The 23,683-nt window shown below is 35.6% G+C and overlaps 1 protein-coding gene across 1 annotated transcript in view; it reads left to right on the forward strand.

Moving 5' to 3' along the window:
- Positions 1-23,683, forward strand: part of TECRL (trans-2,3-enoyl-CoA reductase like) — a 119,342-nt gene that overhangs the window by 94,717 nt on the left and 942 nt on the right. The window contains exons 9-11 of the mRNA XM_075544956.1: positions 12,912-12,969; positions 22,800-22,885; positions 23,384-23,429. Coding sequence (XP_075401071.1) covers positions 12,912-12,969; positions 22,800-22,885; positions 23,384-23,429 — 190 coding nt within the window. The remainder of the gene's footprint in view (positions 1-12,911; positions 12,970-22,799; positions 22,886-23,383; positions 23,430-23,683) is intronic.

Below are 23,683 nucleotides of genomic sequence, written 5' to 3' on the forward strand. Positions count from 1 at the left end.
TCAGAAATAGCACACATTTTGTGTCATACATAATTACTCCAATAAAAGAATCTGGTCTTAGAATTAACTAACTACGATTAGCATTATTCAAATTAGAATAATTATTTGAATACAATGCTCCATGATATAACTTATTATCTTAAAAAGTTACCACTTTGCTACTTAACCCCTACAGCAAAATTTCCCCTTCTAACACATATTTAATAAACACTTGGGCATCATTGGAAGATTACTTAAGATATAATAATGAAAAGAGTTTATTGAATGAAATGAGATTCCAAATTGATTTCAATTCATTAGCTACTCCATATTACTCAATTTTTAACTTGCTTTGAGGAGTGTATTATTTCTCATACATTAAATATTTTATTAATCACATTCTTTTTTTTTCATGTTTTCCATCTTCGGGGCCTTTGAAAGAGTGATTTACCTCCCGATAGCACAGCGGTAGAAGTTAAAAACTACCAGTCACTTCTTTAGAAAATGAGGAGACTTAAAAAAAGAGCAGACAGTGAGGCATCTTCTCTTGCGATGGTTACAGTCTCGAGATCCATATGTGATGGTTTTGTCCTCTTCTCTAGGGTTGCTATTAATCAGAATCGACTCAATAGCAGGCAATTGATTTGGTTTTAGGAATAAGTCCTACTTAACATTTAGTTACCCACCTGCAACCCACCATCTCATACAACATATACAGCATCTCATGCACTTTATAGAAGGTTTCATATAATCATATGTTCCTTATCATTTCCATTTCTCTCTCATGATGTTACTGTGAGAAAGGTAACTCTGTTTTGTATCCTTTCAGCATGTCGTTTTGCTTAGAGTAGCAGCATTCGGCCTGCTTGAAGGAATAATTCCAGATAAATGACATGGACTTTTCTTCATTAGATTGTCTTCAATAAATACATGTTAGTTATATTACAACATTTTATCCCACAAATATGTATAGGTGTATTTTTATAGAAAGTAATCCTGCAGTTCATTTATTTTGATGCCTTTACCCATAACCCACATTTTACTAAGTCTAATGTTATCTGCATGTTAACAGCTCTGAATAGTTACTATTCAGTAGATATGAGCAAATGAGAGGATAGATTAACAAATAAATCAACTGATTGCCAAGCCTTTGGCCCTATTTTAATATATTTTATATTGATAACACAACCTTTCTCTTATTATCCTTGTCATTGTGATCTCATCCACTCCTTTTTCACAACTTGTTTACTGTCATTCAGTTCTTTAAAATTACTAAAACCTCTCTCGTACACCATAAATTTCACTTCTTCTTATTTCCTAATATGAGGGCATCCCCCCAATAAAATGGAATATTTTTTCAAAGTTATGTATTTCATTTTTTTCACAAAACAACTTTATGTCCTTCAAGGACATTACACTTCATACATTTATCAAATCTGCAATTTGATTCTGGGAGCAGTCTTCAAACTCATCTGTTTGGATGGCTGGCAGCACATCCCTCGTTTTTGTTCCTTCACCTCTTATATGTTGTCAAATCGCTGTCCTTTCATGTCCTTCTTAGTTAGCCGAACAAAAAGTACTCATGGGGAGTGAAGTCAGGTGACTTGGGTGGTGGGGAGAGAGAGACATGCTATTTTGGGCCAAAAACTAGCTCACTTAGATGGCTGCTTGAGCAAATGCATTGTCCTGGTGGCAAAACCAGTCCCTCATCTGCCACAAATCAGGTCTTTCATCGCACACAATTTTTCAGAACCTCTAAATAGGAAGCTTGATGAACAGTCTGACCTCGTGGAATGAAATCCAAATGCACTATGAGTCAACTTTGTTGTCCATCTGAGAAGTTGAGGGACATCCAGAACAAGGTTTGTCCTCAATGGACATTTCACCTGTTTTGAAAGGAGAGAATCACTCTCACACTTCAGCTTTTCCCAAAGTGCTGTCTTTGTAAGCTTTGTTAAACATCATAACAGTTTCTGGGCTATTATTCCTGAGCAGGGAACAAAATTTCACAGCCTCACGCCTAGAAATTTATATAGACCATCACACACACAAAAACAAGGCTTGAAAGCTACTTTCACACACAAAAAATTCACTGTGACCAGAGAGAACCTTCCCAGGTGACGCCATTGGGTGCACTAACCCAGAGCTAGTTGCTTGATGCTCACCTAGTGGGAAAATACTACTTTGAAATATCTGCCAAAAGAAGTGTTTGCTGGGTTGATGTTGTTGTTTGTTTTGTATTTTTGGAACTCCCTTTTATAGTATAACTATGGTAAATGATTCTACTATACAATTTTAAAATTATAGACATTATAGTTTTCTTAAAAACTGAAGCCTTATAAATATTTTTTTTTCTTAATCACAACATTAACTGCAAGATAGGCCAAACTTTCTTTTTCTCTGTTCATTTTATAGATTTGCACAAAGTAGGAGCAGAATAATAAATGCAACAATGAAAAAAGTAATTGTTTCATTGAGAGTTTCTTCAATAAATGTATTGTAAATATTTGACTTTTATTTTTACCATGCAGAATTATCATGTAAAATATATATATTTGCTATAATGTGCATAATTAGACATCTCAAAATTCAGTGAAATCCAATATATATTTTTCATACCTTAAAAATGAACATCCTTAAAAACTATTGGAGCATTAACTTAATATATTTAAATTTTTAACAAATGTTATTTTATCTACCTCATGCAAAAGTTAATACTATTAAGAAGAAGAAGTACAGACAAGAGAAGGCCTATCTTACTTGCAAATGAAAAATGTTTCATAGGAAAATTTAATATTTGCAGAACATTCTATTCTTCATTAATCGAGTCATGTGCTCTTTCAACAGAAGACAAATATTCATTTAAGGTTTGCCTTACTTCTGTTAGCATGTACAGTCAGATTATCACCTGGTAAGAATATAATCGATAACATGTTGGTTGATTCTAATTATAGTTAATTCATAATTATGCATAAATCATGCATTTTGTAGATCTTATAGAAAAAAATTTAACTTAATTTCTGCTACTTTTGCTTTATTTCTACTTTTATTCTGAGTTTCCTAATACACAAAGTAAGATAAAGTGTAGGCTCAAGAAGCAACTTAATAATATGTGCACAATGCATTCCAAATTCAGGTAATTTCTCACGTAAAAATTAAATTTTGGTATATCAATCTTAAATTATGAAAAGTATTCTATTAGATTCAATTCAGGGTGGCGTTTAACAAAACAGTTTGCAGAAGCAGTGTTCATCTATTAAAAATATAAACATACAAAGACAAACAATCAAATGTAAACACATTTATGAATACATTAAATCAGGTTTTCCATAACTTTCATATGTATTTTCCTTCTATTCTATCAAGTTATGAGGTTGCATAACTTTTATTCATCATTTGTCCATACTCCTAACCCTGAATGAAAGTACAAATTAAACACCAACATCACATTCACCAAAGGAATATATGTATATAATTAGCAGTGCTTCTGAAATTTCCCACTCTTTGTCCCGTTTATTTTTACTCTCCAGAAAGAATTATGACTTGCTAATTCTTTGAAATCAGCACTTCATCAATACAACAATTTATTTTTGACTTTTGGACTGACTACTCTTACACATATAAAAATGAGAGGAACAGTTCACATTTTATGAGACAGAAAGGTGTGGGAGAAAACATACTTCCCTGACTTGTGCCTTTGTGTCTTCAGTCTCACCATCAGTTATTCATTCATTTAGATTTTTTTTAGAATGCAAATAATCCTGAAGAAGTAATAAATTGTGCTCTTATCAAGCTTCACACCTTCCCCTGTAACCTTTAGCTGAAAGAACCTCAGGGTGGAGAACAGATGATTTTTATTTGTGAAGAGGAGGTAGGGAATAATACATTCTAGCTCTGAATCCATGCTGGGAAGAGTAAGGTGCTGTTTTCAAGAACACGAAGGCTGGAAGAGTGCATGAGCATGCTTGAGATTTCAGGTTCAGATGGAGGAGAGAAGAGAGAGGAAGGTGCCAAATTTATGCTTTTTAATTTTTTTATTAGCAGTCTACTTGGTGTGGTTGGATTTTTTTGGTATTTATCCTACTCCTTTACCTAATATTAATAGCATTTTAAAATGTTTTGCAGTTAATTAATATTGGCTACTTAAGTCTTGGACTCTTTGTGCTCTCATTAATTAACATTTTAGTTTTCTCTTAAAATCTCCTGAGGCATTTGATGTAATTATTAGCATACAAAGGAAACAACTTTTACAGCTAAATTTTTAAAGTCCATTCTCTCTAGATTATTGTTTAAACACCAAACTTTATTTTTTAAATTAAGGATGTGCATATAAAGCATATTTTACTTTAATAAATCATGATCTGTTATCATGACTACTGATTTTTATTTAAAGATTGACTTACCACTAAGTACTGCTATCATCTTAATGATGAAACTATGACTTACGCTTGGGCATAGCAGTTGAAACCCATCAAGTGATCCAAAGCAAAAACATTTTTCACTTCCTGTAAAGTTTTATTACCTTGTCCTCCCTTACTAAACTTGTTATGATTCAGAATCAACCTGAGATCAGTGTGGTTTGGGATGACCATTATTGTTATGGTGGTAATGAGAAACGAAATCAAATCTAGCTTACTATCAATTCGAAGTGGGGAAAATCACAAATACGTTTTTATTTTTTAATCATAGCAAAAGATATGTTGCCTTTTAAAATAAGTTTATTTGTATACAATATTAAAGTATGATATGGTATATGGTAGGATAGTTATTTTAGATAATGAATGTATATCCCTGATATTGCAAAAAATAAATGTCCTATGAATTAGAGAATAATTTTGTTATTCCTGAATTTCTGTTAATTAGATGAGGAAAAGGACAAATTAATTAAAATAGTAAACTAATTACAGTATCAAATATATTGGAAAAAGATAATAAAACTCTAAATATCATCAGCCAGAACAAAACCAAGCATGATTGTAAACCACATATCTATTATGCCTATAGAATTTCTAGATGAAATTGAAGAAAATTAAAGCAATTCCACAAATATCACAGAAAAACATTGGATATATCCCACCTGATTTTAGAAAACATATCAATAATAGATTTGATACATTGAAGACTGTATGCAACTAGTTGTTGTAGGGCATTAAATATAATCAAGAAAAGACCAAAATGGATTTCAAAAGAGACTCTGAATTTTGCTCTTGAATATAGAGTGGCTTGCAGGGGGAGTGGATTATTTGATACGGCATTTATAACCAAAGTCTCTAACTCCTGCCAAATGACCTTTCCCTAGAGAGGCTTGTGCCATCTATAGTATTTACTCAAGGGCAAATGCAAACTGGCCTCCCTGCAGTGCCAGCATGCTGTGTGTACAAAATGAGCCCTCTTTAAGAAGCATAAGAAGGGCTCTCATAACCAGCAAGAGCCAGGAGTGGGGCACCCAACCACTGGCCCTGAAATCCCAGCCCAGTGAACCTCCTGGGTCCAGATGACAGCGATAGGAGCAGAGGGCAGCACAACCAAGAGATAGATAATGACAGAATGTGGAGCAGAACGACGGGCTTCCCAACCTGTGAAGCAAATAAAGTTGAGTGCTTTTGTGCAGAAATCCGGATTGAGGAGAAAGGCTGACTCAGCACTCAGTAGAGGAAGTTGGGTTTGCTGATCCATGGAAGTGGAGTTGAGTGCCGTTGGGCTGAGTCTTACTGGAACAACTTATTTCAGGGATTTGGGTTTATGGACCCTTTGAGCATTTATTAGAAGTCATAAACGGACTTCGTATCATGTCCTTTACCCTGAGTATTTTTCACTGGCATTAAAACTTATTAACTTTCTTGATGAACCCTTTAATCCTGAATTTTGTCTATGAATTTTGTGTAGTTATTACAATGGATATTAGAATCCTGAAAGGTAAAATATAGAAAACTAATTAAGACATCACATATCTAAAGATAATAGATTATCAATTGAAAGAGATGACCAAAAGTGTTCAAATGGTGATTCATTGAGATGAAGTTAAGTATGATCCTGAAAAATAAAAACATGCAAAGAGCTGTAGTTAGAAAATCAAAAGTATAGAAAATATCTGGCATTTCTGAAGCCTAAGTTTGTGGTACAAAATTATTCTCTGGGCTTAATGTTGAAGTGTACAGAAAGCATCAAAAGAAGATATAGAGAATATGGAGTCCCTGTACAATACGAATTCTTCCGCATTCAGCAATGCCATGAGGTAACATATAATCAAGAACCAACTTAGACCTCAAGACCGCCAAAAAAAGAAGCAGAGAGCTAGCAATGAATAGTATCTTTTAGATTTAAGGTTTCTGCACTGGAAACCTCCTGGATTTAAGGGAAGGTTTGTGTCGAGGCATGTGAGCATATCTAGGGAACAGCAGATCCACAGATATTGAAAGGAAAGACCTGTCCCAGAAGCTGACATTAAAAAAAAAAATGCCTTCCACTAGAGCTAGCACTCTGGAGGTTAACGTCCAACTTTGTCAATGCAAGAGCCCTCGTAGTTGTAGTGGTGCAGTGGAATTGCTAACCACAAGGACAGCCGTTCCAAACCATTAGCACTCAAGGGAGAACAATAAAGCCAAAAAGATAGTTACACTCCGTCTTACAGAGCTTCTATGCTACAAAATTAATTTGAGGCTAGTGACTTTATTGATATGCCCAGTCACCTTTTACATTCTGGGCACAGTTTGATAAATTAGGGAATATTTCCAAAATTATGTTGAGCACAATTTTATGCATGTTACATCACTTCTGTGAGTTTTTTTCCCCCAAAACCCCTTTTCTCTGGAGGTTATAAACCTACCATATTATTTGATAGTTCAACAGATATCTTATCATGGTTCATTCACATCAAGAGGCATTGTACAATTTCTACCACACTCAGTCTCAAAGCTTTCTCTTTCTTCTTCACTTCCATTAAATCATCTCCACTTTACCCCCACCCCCCTACACTGTACCCCGCAGTATCCCTTATTTTACTTGCTGTCTCTTTAGGTTCATCAATCCTGGGTCTCATATACTGAAAAACAGGAACATACATACCAATAATTACAAAGGGCTATCCTTAATGACAACATGCATCAGAACTAAACACCAATATAAAGAAGAAAACAAAACAAACAATATTGGAAACCATATCAGGCCCAATGTCAATGGGAGGGCTCCATTGTCAATTGTATAACTCATAAAGTCAGGTTTAACTTTTCAATCTACTAAAGTCATATCTCCAATGTACTCTATTTTGTTACCAGTTTATGCCCATCCCTCCATTATGTATAGAGGGAAATCACTGGAGGTTCATTCCAGTAAAGATCTCAAAACTGTATCTTGGGATCCCACTGTCATCCGCAGCCTTCTGCAAACCAGAATCTCATAATTTGGGCCCTGATACTATTTTATCCTTCAGTTTCAGATCATATGATTTGAAATCTTTTGGTCAATGATGCTGGGGTCCTTCTTCCTTGGGGGCTCAGTTAACATCTCTCTTAAATAGCTGCTTGTTCACAGACATTCCGTTAAGATCCATATGTATTATCTGATAGCTGGGCATCATCTAATTTCTTCACCACACGATGCTATAGCACTTGTATCTTTGGTGTTTCCTTCCTGAGGGTGAGTATTGAGCAGGATCATGGTGCAAGAACTAATTGTTCTTAAAGTGGAGCTAGCATCCCGTGTGTGCCTACAACTCATTCCCGGATCGATGGCATTTATGGTATATTAATATGATCCAAATTCCACCATACATTGTTAAGCTGTTGCTGTTAAGTGCAGTTGAATTTGCTGTAGCTCATTCATAATTCATTCAAAATTGGAAATTTATGGGAAAATATAATTTTCACATGTAAACATTCCAATTATTTTTGGAGTAAAGTGGACCAACAATTTTATATAGTATATTGAAAAAAACTATGTCATTTACATCCTAGTTTTAGTCAAATGAGAGCCTGTAGCAACAGTGTCCAATTATTCAGTAATGGTTATATGAAGTGAGTATGTTGACTTTCCTTTAAATCTTACATATGCATCAAAAATTTTATTTCATTTGAATATTAGTTATCATTTATGATTTAAAAGATTATTTTAATGAAATATTAACTTGTGTGTTGTTGAATTTATGTCACCAGCTCACGTGGCAGTCACATAATTTCATGTCAACTAAAATTTCTATAAATGTGTAGAGGTGGTACTCAACCTATTAGTAAGGAGGCCTGATAGAGCCTTCTTGTGGGCTTGCGCTTCTCATGAGGAGAACTCAGGGAACCTCCCTCTTGCTCTCTGCCCTAATCTTCCTGCTTGCTAACCTGGACAGCTACAGGAGCCTTGCTACATTATTCACAGATCCCAGATTCACATGACTTTGCACACACCAGCCTATGATCTTCTTACATTCTGTATCATTGAATGTGGTTGTGTGAGTCTGAAGTGGGACCTGTGGACTAATATTGAAATTATGGACTTGGGTTAGAATAGGATGGGGTATTTTCTTGATTCATGATCATCTCTTGATATAACGCCCTCTCTTAAGCTAAGATGAGTCACTGGCTTTATTTCTCTAGTCCACCTGGATTAATACAGTCACTGTGCTTTCTTCCTAGAAATGTGCGTATAGGAAGAAGGTCAACATCGATCCAGTGTAATCATGATTATAATGATCTGTATATGGTAGTAAAGCTGTAAGATATTTTCAATTATATATTCTTCTACAACAAAGTAGGAAAATGATGCTTCATCTATTGTTTATAATATTTTAACAATTAGTTTCTTAGTATATATGGATGGCACATCTCATTTTCATTTGTTTATGTTTTTTGTAATTATTGACAAGGTCTATGATTGACAAGATCTATATTTACAATATATAGGAATAATACATTTCATATATAAAATCCACATATTTCATTATCAACCCTAATGTGAATTATCTATAATGATACAATAAAATCCCATGTTTGGAACTGGCACACATTTTATTTATTTAAATTATGCATTAACATACAATATGCCGAATGAAGATTTATTTGAGATAAGAATAAGCCCAGGAAAAACAAATCTTGTTAAAATTATTGCAATTTTAATACAATCTTGACATTTTTTATCAGCTGATAAGCCTACATATCGAGTTGTACAACTCTGACTAATATTTTTAATGCGCAGCCATGGCAATCGAAGAGGAAATTACATCAACCTCTTTTTAAAATATTTCATCCTGACATTATTTCTTCTCCAGGAGTTTAAAGGCAGTAATTTCAATCAATACAAACAGTCACAATTACTCTTCAAAAATTAATTAGGAAGTTATAAAGTAGATAATAAACTAATCAGCTCTAAGTATATACATATTTTTCTTGTTTCTGTTTTTTTCTTCCCATAACACTATGACTACAAATAATAATTTCTTCATTGGAAGCAAAATCAAACCATTGATCTCTTTCTTGAGAAGTTATATACGTATGTTAGCCATGAAACAAGTGGAACGAAGTTGACCACTTGAGAAGGACATGAGTCAAGTTTGTCTGGGAAACAGCTGCTACCATCGAATTTCTGGCTCATCTCAGAGCAAATGTATAGGAAGTGAAACAAAAGATACATTTCCTTTAGAGTTTAAATTGTTTTATTCCCAAAACTTTTTCTTTTATATTTCTTGTCTTAATTTTTCTTTCTAAATGGTATAGGTAGCAACAAATGGTAAATTAAAGCATTGACATATGTTTACCATGATGATCTACCAAATGCCAAGATGCTCATTGTTCCCAAATTGTATGTTGAATAAAAGATCGATATTTCCATAGTCAGAGCTTTTCTAAGTTAATAAGGGAAAAGTAAAACATTAAAGTAATATTATTAGCATAAAAGTAGTAAGAATCTCAAGGCAAACACATTTCACCAGAAGAAAAACCTTAATTATTATAATATAATTTATTTGCATTTAATTCTAAATTTACTCATTAATTAGTGTTTTTATACATTTACTTCCATTGTAATGTAAATGACAGGAGAATAATATTACAATGTACCTTATTAAGAACAAAAGAGATAAAATCATGACAGTGGTGCTCTAAATAACTAAGCAGTGATTATGTGTTAAACAGTGCTGAAAAGATGGGAAATAGAAAACAAAAGGAAAGTTATTTGTCTAGAGAGGTTTGGGTTAATTGAATTGTTATTCAAAATGATTTATATAATTATTAATATTGCTGAACACTTGTATGTGTCAGGAAAGTACTTGTTTTTATTAATGTAAGGCAGGAATTAATACTTGCATATAATCCAAAACTGAATTTATAAAACCCTAAAATACTTTATTTCTCTTATATTAAGTAAAAATGTTGGAATTGAATGAAAATACATTGACAAAATTGCTTACTTTTTAGCCACAGAAACAATTAATAGTTTTAATTATATAATTAATATGTGAAAGTTCACCTATGTCTTCCTAATGATAAGTTGAGAAACTAGAACCTTCTACCATTAATGTATGCATCATTTTTCATAAGGAAGGTAAGTATTTGATTTATAAAATTTTTGATATAATGTCTTAATATATTGTATTTATTAATATTAATCTGTACTTATTAATATTATACCCTGGAATAAAGATTTAATTTAAACTGATTACTCTAAATGAATTTTTGCATAGTAGTTTTATAGGATGAGTATGAGCTATTTATTTTTCCTTTATTGTAATTATTTTCTAAAATGTAATGAGGGTTGGATATTTTCCAGTTATTTAGAGTGATATCTAAACCAAAACTAAAACCACTGTCGCTTATTTGATTTTGACTCATAGATACTGCATAGGAGAGAGGCAAACTGCCCCACGGGATTTCTGAGAATTCTATTTGGGGTATCAGAGGCTGTAATATTTATGGAAAAGACTGTCATATTTCTCCAATTTGTATTGCTGATCTTATCATAAAAGTCACATGCAAAAGCCATGATGCCACTAGACTCATCCCCCTCCCTGCCCTACACACACACAAACTGACAGTCATTGAGTGGATTCCATTTCAAAGTGACTCTACAGGACAAAGATAAGCTGCCTCTGTGGGTTTCTGAGGTTGTAAATTTTTTAAGAGCAGCAAACCTCAACTTTCTCAGAAGAGGGTGTGTTTTGGACGGCTGGCCCTGCATTTCTTAATCCAAAATGCTACCATAGGGCCCTATTTAGAATGATAGTCAATGAGAAATTGAGGTAAAGTGTGTAGGGTAAATATTATGTGAGAACATATGAAACAATTTATTTAAATTTAAACACCAGTAGCAATATATTTTATGGGCTTAGTAATGATATTGAGGACTTGAAATTAAAATATATCTTGTTTTGTGGTATTTTCCATAGTGAATATATATGCATACATAATATTATGGTAAAAAATTGAATTACTTCTATAATCTGAAGCATAGTGCTAACATGGTAAAAAGCACTTTGTAATACATTAGATAAGGACATCTAATAGGCATATAAAAATGACTGCCCATCACAGAAAATGCAATATGTGCAAAGCATACTGGTAACCACTGGTAAAGCATTCAACTACTCTCAGGGTCACTGTGACCTCTGCTACTAATAGGAAAAACTATGAGAGCATATTTCATCAACAGATGAGATGACATGTAACACGTTTCTTGGTCGAGCAATACTGTTTAGAACAGACTTTGTGCACTAAGCTGAAATCAACTGGGGCCCGGGCTATGAGCTCTGCACTGTCAGCGCTACAACCGTGTTTCATGAAATGAGATCCTGCTAATTCAGAAAAGAGTTCCTGCACAAACGATGAAAGCACTAGCCTGCTCACCAGAAGGATGAATGTCTCAAAGGAATCTGGGAAGAAAGTGTCAACCTTTTTTTTTTTTCTGAAAAAATCGGCCATTTAAATTCTACAGAGCACAATTTTGCTCTCACATTTTGGTTGTCAAGATTTGGAGTCAACGCTCATGGGTGTTATGTCAGAAATAAATGTGTCAGCAAGACAAGGTGCCTTCGCATGACTTGTACATACACCTACTGTGATTTCAATGCAAAGATCATTAACTTGTAAAGCAAAAATTTTCTTTAGAAAGAAAAAGCAGAAGTAGAAGCAGCAGCATCAACAGCAGGAGCAGAAGGAAAAGGAGGAGGAGGGGGAAGGGGAGGGAGAGGGGAGGAGGAGGAGGAGTAGGAGAAGGAGAAGGAGGATGAGGAAGAGGAGGAGGAGGAGGAGGAGGAGGAGGAGGAGGAGGAGGAGGAGGAGGGGGAGAAGGAGAAGAAGAAGAAAAAGAAGAAGAAGACTTTCAGTGAGATGTGTTGGCACAGTGGCTGCAACAGTGGGCTCAAACATAATTATGAGGATGGAGCAGGACCTGGCAGTGTTTCATTCTGTTGTATGTGGGATTTAGTATAAGTTGGAACTTACTAAATGGCATATCACAACAACAACAGATTTGCAAGGAAATTTTGACCAGTTACCAAGAGGTCAAAGGATCGCTATTGGCTTTGCCAGGGAAGTAGCAAACTGCTAATTTCAGGATCACAGGTTCAAATATACTAGATGCTATACAGCAGACAGATCAGGCTGTCTGCTCTTATATAGATGTACAAAGTCTTATAAAATGTATATAGAGTTGCAATGAGTCAAACTTAACAAAATTGCAGAGATTTATATTTTGTTTTTAAGAAGAGGACAGCAATAACTTGAGCATTCATAACTCAATGTCTAATTATTTCTATTCAATATATGCTCACAAGGAGCTTCTTTGAGTGTTACACATTTTTCCCTTTATACAGTTAGAATATAACATATCACTTGATCTTGTGAAATTCATACACTGTATAATGTAAACATTAAACAAATGTAAGCAGTATTACATAAACTTAATTTAAAAAGAGACACAAATATATCACTAAATACTTTCAAATGTATTTTCAGATTTGTGAAGCTGGAAATCACTTCATCAACGTAGTACTGGCCCATCCCAATCATACAGGTTAGTTTATTTTTTGTTTTTATAGCCAATCATGTAACCTCTCCCCTCACTTGTGTCACAGTTCATCTTACCATGGTGGCTTTTATTTTGTTGTGATGCTGGAAGCTCTGTGACTGGCGTTTCAAGTAACAGCACGGTCTGAAGCTTCCAGACTCAGAACAGAGTATGAAGTAGAAATTGGCTGACCCTTTTTGAAGGAGTGGCCACTGAAAATCATATGAATAGCAGTGGACTGTTGTCAGGTATCATGCTGGAAGATGCGCCTCCCAACTGGACAAGAATTAATTCCAATAAAGCACCCTCAGTTGCTGTTGGAGTCTGATTTAAAATGAGAGGAAGGTGAAAATATCCATTAATAAGGAGAATTTGGAATGTACAAAGTGTGATTCCAGGAAAATTTAAAGTTTTCCAAAGTAAAATGGAACAAAATCGAAATCCTAGACTTTAGTGTGCTGAGCTGTTCTTAGATTGGCCACTTTGAATGGAGTAAACATGCGGTTTTGTTTGCCAGGAAGGACAAATTTAAGATGTTGCATGTCATATTAATCATGACAAATATGACCGATTAATGCAACACAGATATGACTGTCCTATTCAAATTGGCCAACAGAGTTGAATTTTGGTTGTTTTCAGTAACATAATAGCCATTTAAAGTAATGCCTTGCGTTATGTTCTCTCAATCAAACTCACCGTCAACAAGTGGCTTCCTACTCACAGCCTCCCTGTAGGAGTTCACAGAAGTACCTGTGTGCGACTCTTTAGGAGAATGCATAGCCCCATCTTTCTCCAGAAAAGCTGCTGGCAGTTGGGAGATGCTGACCTTGCAGTTAGCAGCCCATCCACAATAACCAGTGCACCACTAGAGCTCCCATGATAAGCATGTATATATAGTTTCCACTGTCATGGAGTCAATACCAGCTCTTATAGACCCTATAGGACAGGGTAAAACAGTACCCTGTGAGTTTCCTAGACTGGGATCATTTACAGGATTAACAAGCTTGATGTTTTTCTCACAGAGCAGCTGATGCTTTTGCACTGCAGACCTTGAGGATCACAGCCCACCAAGGATGCCATATGTATATACTGTTGTGATATCAGCAATATATACCAACCAATATCAGATTGGTTCTGACATATCAGGACTATAGGCATAACAGAGCAAACCATTGTCTGGTCCTGTGTCATCCTTAAAATTGTCCTTATGCCTGAGCCCACAGTTGCAGTCACTGTGCCAATCCACCTCCTCAAGGACCTTCCTCTTCTTTGCCGCCCCTCCACATTACCAGGCATGAGGTCCTTCTCCAGGGCTGGTCTCTCCTGAATATATGTACAGAGGATATGAGAGGAAGTCTTGCCATCGTTGCTTCTAAGGAGCACTCTGTTCACACTTTTTCCAAGGCATATCAGGTTGTCCTTTTAGCACTTTCAATCTTCTCCAGTACCGTAACCCAAAGGCTTCAATGTTCCTTTCATCTTGCTTATTCAAGGCCCAATGTTCACATGAGGCAATGAAAAAGACAATGACTGAAGTCAGACAAATCATATTCCACAACATAACATTTTTGATTTTACAACCTAAATAGTGCTTGTGAAGCAGATCTCTTGACTGCCGATTCCATGAGCATTTATTGTGTATCCAAGCAGGACAAACTCCTTGACAACTTCAACACTCTCTCAATTTATCATGGTGTTAGCTATTGATCCCATTGAGAGGATTTTGGGCTTCTTTTGATTGATTGATTGATTTTGGGCTTCTTGACATTGAGTTGTGATCCAAACCAAGTACTACAATTTTTGATCTTCATCATTGTTTCAAGTCCTCTTCGTAATCAAGCAGGGTTGTGTCATCTGCATATCCCAGGTGGTAATAAGCCTTCTTCCAATCCTGATGCAACATTCTTGAGTCTCATGGCCTTGTTTGAATTTTCTTCAGCTGTAGTCTGCACTTACATATGAGCAATTGATTATCATTTCCACAGTCAGCCCCTGGCGTGATTTTAGCTGCGGATACTGAGTATCTTCATATTTTCACACAAGTGCAGGGACTTTGATTTCTATGCATTCCTTCTGGGGAAGTTCATGAGTACAGTTATCCTTTGTGGTGCTGCAAAAAGGTATTTTCTATGAACAAATCATTGGTTTTGCAAAACTCTATCCAGCTTCATTTCGATCACCAAGTACTTATTTTTCAACAACCATTCCTTTTGCATTGGGACTGCCCATACTTATCAATGCATCTGGAGTGTATGTTTGATCAATATCCAATGGTAGTCATTGATATATTTTTTCAATTACTCATCATTAGCTTTGTGATTAATGTATTTATTTGAATAATAGGTATATTGACTGGATTTTCTTGAAGGTGGGGAGATATAATCCTATCACAGGCAACATTCTACTTATGATTGATAGCATTTGTACTTAAGTTCTTAGGCTAGTCTGATATCTCTGTCATCTCATTGTAGGAGACTGTTGTTACTGAGTGCTTACCAGTTGAGTTTATTTCATGTGCCAGAGCAAAATGGCTTGATAGGGATTTCTAAACAGTTGAAAACTATCTGCAAATCTTTCTCTCAACCTATCATTTAGCAACCACATTGTAAAACATTTGAGTCCACAGCGCTCTTTTCCTCTGTATTTAAAAGTATATGTAAATGTTACATACACAAGCCTCTTCATATGTAACCAATCAAGCTCTGGTAGGACTGTAGGATTAATTTTGGACTCCTAATCATAAGGTCAACAATTTGAATTGATCAGTCACTCTGCATGAGAGATAGGAATCTGTTTGTTACAAATAAAGCCAGTTTCAGAATTGACTGGATGGCAGTGAATTTGGTGAGGGCTGGTTTTATGCTGCCAAGAATACATCAGAGCCTTACATTTTTGCTTAAAATAATCATTATTGGTATTTATCTATAACTGTCAGAAATATTAATTAAAAATAGACACCCTGTCTGACTCTTTATCTACATCAACTTTCGCCGAGATGCTATAATAACAAACCACCAGTAAAAGGTTTAAACTGACATAGGCACCTAACAACAAACTAACCTTCCTTTTCCTGAGCTTTGTCACCACACCTACAATTGCAGACTTCTCAGTAAGTCAACTAATTCTAAAATTTAACTCTGTCATTGGTTTTCCAGAGTGGTTCATGGGAGCAGGGTTTGATTTCTGGTGCTTAAATAGAGTTTGTTTCAGGACTGTTAAGACAAAAATACATTGACCATATTTTGTTAGGAAATTGAGCAATAATGCAGTCTTAACTAGAATAGCAAACAAATCTATGGGTTTTTCTAAAACCAGGGGACTATAAACTTTGTTTTCAGTTAAGCCATCAATTTACTACAAATACTGGATTGAGGGCTAAACTAGAGATCTGACCCTGGCTTAGCTTTCTCTGTTCAACCAGCAAATCCCAATCCCAAAGCATACGATATCAATTTCACTACCATTGGGTCAATTCTGATGCACAGAGACCCTTACATGAAAAGGTAGAATTGCTCCCGTGGGTTTCCTAGATCATAACTCTTTATGTGAGTAGTGGTTGTTTGTGTTAGGTGCCATCATTTTGGTTCTGGCTTATAATGACTTTATGCACAACAGAACAAAACACTGCCTGGCTATCTTCATAATGGCTCCTATGTGAGAGCCCATTGTTAGAACCAAAATGTCAATCCATCTCCAGGAGGGTTTTCCTTTTTTAAGCAGTCCATAGCACTGTCGATATTCTTCTCCAGAATAATAATTCAAATGTATTGATTCTACTTTGGTCTTCTTTATTCAATGTTCAAATTTCACAAGCACCGGAGGCAATTGAAAATATAATGGCTTGGATCAGGCATGCCTTGTTACCCAAGAATACATTTGAAGAATACTTGACCGCTGCTTCCAAGCAAGACACAGTCTGTGACAACTTCTATTTTTTCTTCATTTATCATGATGTTACCTATTGGTCCAGTTGTGAGGATTTTGGTCTTCTTGATATTGAGTTGTAGTGCATACTGAAAGGTGTAGTTCTTGATCTTCATCAGAAAGGGCTCCAAGTATTTATAACTTTCAATAAGTAAAGTTGTGTCATCTGCATATCACAATGCAAATTGTTAATTAACATTCTTCTAATCCCGATGCCCTATTCTTCTTCATCTAATCCAGATTTTCTGATAATTTGCTCAACCTCTAGATTGAATAAATATAATGAGAGGTTACAACCGTGTGGTACTCTTTATTATTTTAATACATGCTGTTTTCCTTAGTTCTGTTTGAGCAACTACCTCGCATTCCATGCACAAGTTCCACAGGAGCACAATCATTTGTCTGGGTGCGCCCCTTCTTCAGAAGATTACCCAGAGTTTTTAATGACCAGCACAGTCGGGTCCCTAGACATAGTTAATAAAACACAGGTAAATATCTTTCTAGTTTTCTCTGCTTCCAATCAGAAATGTCAAATGCTTCAATCTAACATCACTGATGAGATTGTTTATCCCTTGTCCTCTTCTGAATTTGACCTGAACCTCTGACAATTCCCTGTCAAAGCACTGCTGCAATCGTTGAATGACCTGGAGCATAATTTGACTGGCATGTGACAACAGTGATATGGTTCTCTATTTGAGCTTTCTTTTGAGACGTCTTTCTTCGTAATGGGTACAAATATGTATCTCTTCCAGTCGGTTGACCAAGTAACTGTCTTCCAATTTTCCTGGTACAGACAACTTAGTGCTTTCAGTACTCCCTGAGCTTGTGGAAACATTTCAATGGATGTTCCATCAATTCTTGGATACTTGCTTTTTTCTGATACTTTCAGTGCAGCTTAAACATCTTTCTTCAATATCATTAGCTTTTGCTCTTGTCCTACATCTTAAAATCATGGGCTTCCCACTAGTAATTTTGGTTCAGCAATTCTGTGTATTCGTTCCATTTTCTCGTGATGTTTCCTACATTAGTCAAAATTTTCCCATCGAATCTTTCAAGATCACAACTAGCTGCTTGATTATTTATTTATTTCAGATTCAGATATGCTGAGCATATTCTTCCCTTTGGGTTTTCTAAGTATTTTCACTTTCATTATAATATATGACTTATTCTTCTTGATATGTCCTTTGGAATTTTTTATTCAGCTCTTTGACTTCATCCTTTCTTCCATTTTCTTTAGCTCCTCTATGATGAAGAGCATGTATCAGACATCTACTTTTCCTTCTTCCTTATCTTTTTCATGACCTTTTACTTTCTTCATGAATGACGGTCTTGATGTCCGTCCACAGCTCATTAGCTCTTCTTTCGTTAGTATCCTATCCAGCAAATCTATTGAGATTTTCTTGAAATTTCAGTGAGATGGTCTCAAGAGTCGTATTTTGACTCTTGTGGACTTGTTTTCATTTACTTTAGCCCTAACCTGAACTTACATATGAACTATTGTTGGAAGTAAGAAGGCTTATCTTTCTCCCATATGTCAGCTGGTTGTTTCAAACTGCTGAGCTTGAGGTTAGCAGCTCAAGACTAACCCACTACAACACCAGTGGCCTCAAGGGAACTCCCAGAGGCAGCTAATATTTTTTTTTAAATCTCTTCAATCATCACTCTCTGAAAACTGGTATAAACCATACACAGGTCTCTCCCACTATGACAAGAGAGTGTCCAGGATGAAAGCTTTCAGAGTGGCATAAAGATTAGAAGCAACTACTGTTAATTTACATGGAGACTAATATTTAGTATTACTGGAGGCAATGTTAATGGCTTATTAAGCAGACACAGAAAACATGAGATAATGCTAACAGAATAGTGTTCATAAGGATAATTAAAGCTTTGACAGGTTGGTGCTGAAAGACCCAATGTAGTTACTGGGGAAGGAATCTGTAAATGTTACCTTGCTGCTAGAGTACCTATTGCCTCTTGAAGCAAACTCACTCCAAATTTGATGCCACAGAATCAATGCTCTAATCAGGAACATCATCCTCATGGCCTGGTGGGCCAGGCTATGCTGCACTGTCTCCTCTTCTCCCTTCATCTGCTCCCATATGCTCTGATCAGAAATGTCCTCTCCCAGAGCTGCAGAATCAATGTCATCCTTTGAAACAAATTCTTCTTGGGGGAGGAGTATGATGAGACATGATGCCCCTCACTGACCCATGGCGCTAAAGGGGACAGCACCGGAGACACAGTGTGGGAATTGCAACTGACCTGATCCCACCACACCGAGGCAAAGCACTGTGGGAGTGCAGCAGAACAGAAAGGGAAGGGAGCAGCAAGGTCCCCAGGGAATGCTGAAAGTGGACTTTGGGGGCAGGGCGGGGTGACCCAACAGACTAGAGTGGAAAACACTCCTAAAGGAAAACAAACATCCTTGAACTAACTACAAGCTTTTCTTTCTTGATGTGTTTTGTTTTGTTCTTTGTCAGTGGTTTGTTGTTGTTGTTTTGTTGTATACTGTTGCTTTGTTTTCCTTGTCTTATTTTTGTACATGTTATTATCTCCACATGTCTGTCTAAATAAGATAGGCTGGATGAAATATCAGGAGGAAAAACAACGGGACCAACAGTTCCAGGAGGACTTGGGATAGGGGGAGGTGGGGGTGGAGATAAGGAAGTGGTTTAACAAACCCGAAAAAAGGGAACAATATGGGACTCAAATTGGTGGTGAGGGGGCAGTGACAGACCTGGTAGGGAATTATCAAGGGTAAGGTTACATAAAGAAGAGGTATAGCTGTAACCCAGGTGGGGGCGGAGCATGATAGTGGGGCAGGAGGAAAGTTAAGGGAGATGGAGGAAAGAGTTAGGAGGCAAAGGACATTTATAGAGGTCTAGACAAAGACATGTACATGCAAATATATATATGAGGATGGGGATATAGATCTATGTGTCTATATTTATAGGTTTAGTATTAAGGTGGCAGAAGGACCTTGGGCCTCTACTCAAGCACTCTCTCAGTGCATGAATACTTTCCTCTATTTAATTGGCATTCCATGATGCTCACCCTCCTGACACAACTGCTGAAGCCAAAGCGGGTGAACAAGCAAATGTGGTGAAGAAAGCTGATAGTGCCCTGCTATCTAAAGAGGTAGCGTCTGGGGTCTTAAAGGCTTGAAGATAAACAAGCGGCCATCTACCTCAGAAGCAAAAAAGTCCACATGGAAGAACACAACAGCCTGTGTGATTACATGGTTCCGAAGGGATCAGTTATCAGACATCAAAGAACCAAAAATCATATCATTGGGTGTACACCTCCATGATATGATCACAGAGGACAAACGGGTGCATAAGCAAATGTGGCAAAGAAAGCTGATAGTGCCCGGCTATCAAAAGAGATAGTGTCTGGGGTCTTAAAGGCTTGAAAGTGAACAAGCGGCCATCTAGCTCAGAAACAACAAAGCCCACATGGAAGAAGCACACCAGCCTATGTGATCACAAGATGACAAAGGGATCAGGTATAAGGCACCATCAAAAAACAAAAACACAAAAAGACCTTACCATAGTGAATGAAGGGGGAAGTGTAGAGTGGAGACCCAAAGCCCGTTTGTCGACCACTGGAGATTCCCTCACAGAGGGGTCTAGGGGAGGAGATGAGTCAGTCAGGGTGTGGCATAACATCGATGAAGAATACAGCTTTTCTCCAGTTCCTAAATGCTTCCTCCTCGCCCCCCCCCTCCCCCCACCCCACTACCATGATCCAAATTCTACCTTGCAAGTCTGGATAGAGCAGAGGTTGTACACTGGTGCGTATAGGAGCTGGAGGCACAGGGAATCCAGGGTGGATGATTCCTTCAGGACCAGGGGTGTGAGGGTCCATACTTGGAGAGTAGAGGGTGGGTGGGTTGGAAAGGGGGAACCGATTACAAGGATCTACATGTGACCTCCTCCCTAGGTGACGGACAAAAGAAAGGGGGGTGAAGGGAGACGCCGGATAGGGCAAGATATGACAAAATAATAATTTATAAATTATCAAGGGCTCATGAGGGAGCGGGGAATAGGAAGGGAGGGGAAAAAAGAGGACTTGATCCAAAGGGCTTAAGTGGAGAGCAAATGCTTTGAAAATTATTAGGGCAAAGAATGTACAGACGTGCTTTATACAATTGATGTGTGTATAGGTATGGATTGTGATAAGAGTTGTATGAGTCCCTAATTAAAAAAGAAAAGAAGAGTCAATGCTGACTCACAGTGACCCCATAGGACTGCCACCAAGCCAATGCTGACTCTCAGCAACCACATTGGACTGAATGGGACAAGCCATGTAGATTTCTGAGACTGGAATGTATCTTTATAAATCCAGTGATGAAGGCAGATTTTGCTTTTAACAATTTTTTTGGCAAGCAACATTCCTTTTCAGATTATTTAGAATTGTGGATACAGTATTAATTTAGGTATTTGGGGAACAATAAATGGCATAACAAGAACTGTTCAAAGACCTGTTACACCTATTTGCCTAATGGGAATTCTGGGCTGTGCAGTGTTTCATGAAATACACCAAAACCTTCAGACTTTCATTTTAGAAAAACTCTAGTATATAGTAATTTGCAGTTGAAAAAATTTACTACAGGAATTTAATTATTAAATTAGTAACATCAAATAATAATAGTAATTATTACTATTACAAATGTGAGTAACAACACAATTATATAATCTATGTTTACATGTATGTTTTACAAGGTAAGATTTTACAACCTTTTAATTAGAAACTTTATATGAAAGAAATGCAACCGGTGGATCTTGATTATTCTGAAATTACCATGGATGATAATAATAAGTTAAGAAATCTTAACCCAGATCATTTCACAGATAGCTTCCTATTATTAATTATAGGATTTTAGTTTTTTCTATGACTTTTCTCTTTATGAGTATATAGATACTAAAATAAGTGCTTCCAATAGAATTAGTGATATGTGGTGACATATGTATTTATCTTTATTTTGAACTCATCAGTGTTTAAATTCTGAAATTATACTTTTTTTCCGCTGTGGTATTTGAACACAATTTTGTAAACAGCATCCTGACATTTCATCATGACTTTAGAGTTATAACTAAAAGATTAGTTGATTTGTTATCTGATTAAGTCTTGCTATAAAGACTAAAATAGTAATTTTATAAATCACATTTTCTTTTACAAATGTCACACTCAAAGTTCAACTTGAAATAATTATAAATTTGTTATCTAAAATGTTTCTTGATAGAATTGAAAAGGGAAAAGCAACTAACAAAATTCAGGTGACAATATGTGAAGTATAATGAGAATTGTAAATAACAATTCTGATTGCTGAGCAGAAATAATTTATGTGATATTTCTGAATATTAACTGAATATTCAGTGTAATCCTCTTATGAGAGATTTTCACACTTTCTTGACTTACATGACAATCGTATAAAATTCCCTTTGGGTTCTCATTAATTTAATACAAAGAAAGTTTTAATCTTTTTTAGTACTTCAAACAAATATATCCCCTTGATCCTGAAAAAGTTTATGAAAATATATAAGACTATAAAAACAAACTTTATTATTTTAATAGCTAATCCACTTTAAATATTATATAATGCAAATAATTTTACATGTTTCTTAATCAAATACTTGAAGAAATGACAGTCATTGTTTATTTCACAATTTTATAGCATCTTAATTGCAGATATGGTTTGAAAATGACAGATACCCTTTTGGAGTCAAAAGATCATGACATTTGGAATTGAATCTCCTCTGAATAATTTGTGAAATATGTTGCTATAAATATAAGATGACATTTCAAGTGGTAGATATAGGTGCAGCTCAGAATTTAGTATTAGATAATTAATATATGATCAAATTTGCAATATGTAACAACATTAACATTTTTCTCTCCTTTTATGCAAGGAAATAATGCCTGTTTTCCAAGTCCAACTTATAACCCCTTTACATGGTTGTTTACCCTGGTTTCATGTCCAAACTACACATATGAGGTAGGCTATTGATGTTAATAGATAATTAAATTGTATTTGATGTTATACTAAGTACAACCTTTAGTATATTTACATTTATAGATTGATATGTCTGATAATGTTTACACATTTTAAATATAGCCATAGCAATTATTTAGGTTATGATTGATATTTGAAGTTATGATTTAGGCACAGAAATTGGAACGGTCAACCAAGTATGTCCTGAAAGACAAAGTGATAGTCTGACTTAATTTTATTGATAAAGATCTTATAATATTCATTTAAAATAGTTTGAAGTATTTTAAGACTTTAAATATCCATTTGCTTTGAGATAATAATGCATTTTATTTGCATCTCATTGTAATTTATTTGATTTTATGACTTTATTATATTCATCAGAATATTTGTTTCTATACATTTTCAGCTATTCCTTTATTTTCAAATCCTAGTTTTTGTTACAAGTGAACAAATTACAATTTTAATCAATGGTTTCCGTTTATGTTTGTTTAAACTTAAAAGATTGGCTCATGGATTAGTTTTACAGTCATGACACAAACACTGCCAGGTAAGACTTATATTTATTCGTTATCTTGTAAATATGTACTAGAAGAGATGATAATTGGGAACAAGTTGCTATCCTTCTGCAATTTGCATGCTTATAAAATTCTTTGTATTTCCTCTTTAATGCGGATATTTAACAGTATTAAAAGAGACTGAGACATGATTTGCTATGTACATTTATATACTTGATACTTATATAGCCTAAGACATTAAGTCCAGATATTTTATTAACAATAAAGTTAAAACAAAAGCACAGTA

Source organism: Tenrec ecaudatus, chromosome 3, assembly GCF_050624435.1.
Source record: "Tenrec ecaudatus isolate mTenEca1 chromosome 3, mTenEca1.hap1, whole genome shotgun sequence".
Taxonomy (NCBI): domain Eukaryota; kingdom Metazoa; phylum Chordata; class Mammalia; order Afrosoricida; family Tenrecidae; genus Tenrec; species Tenrec ecaudatus.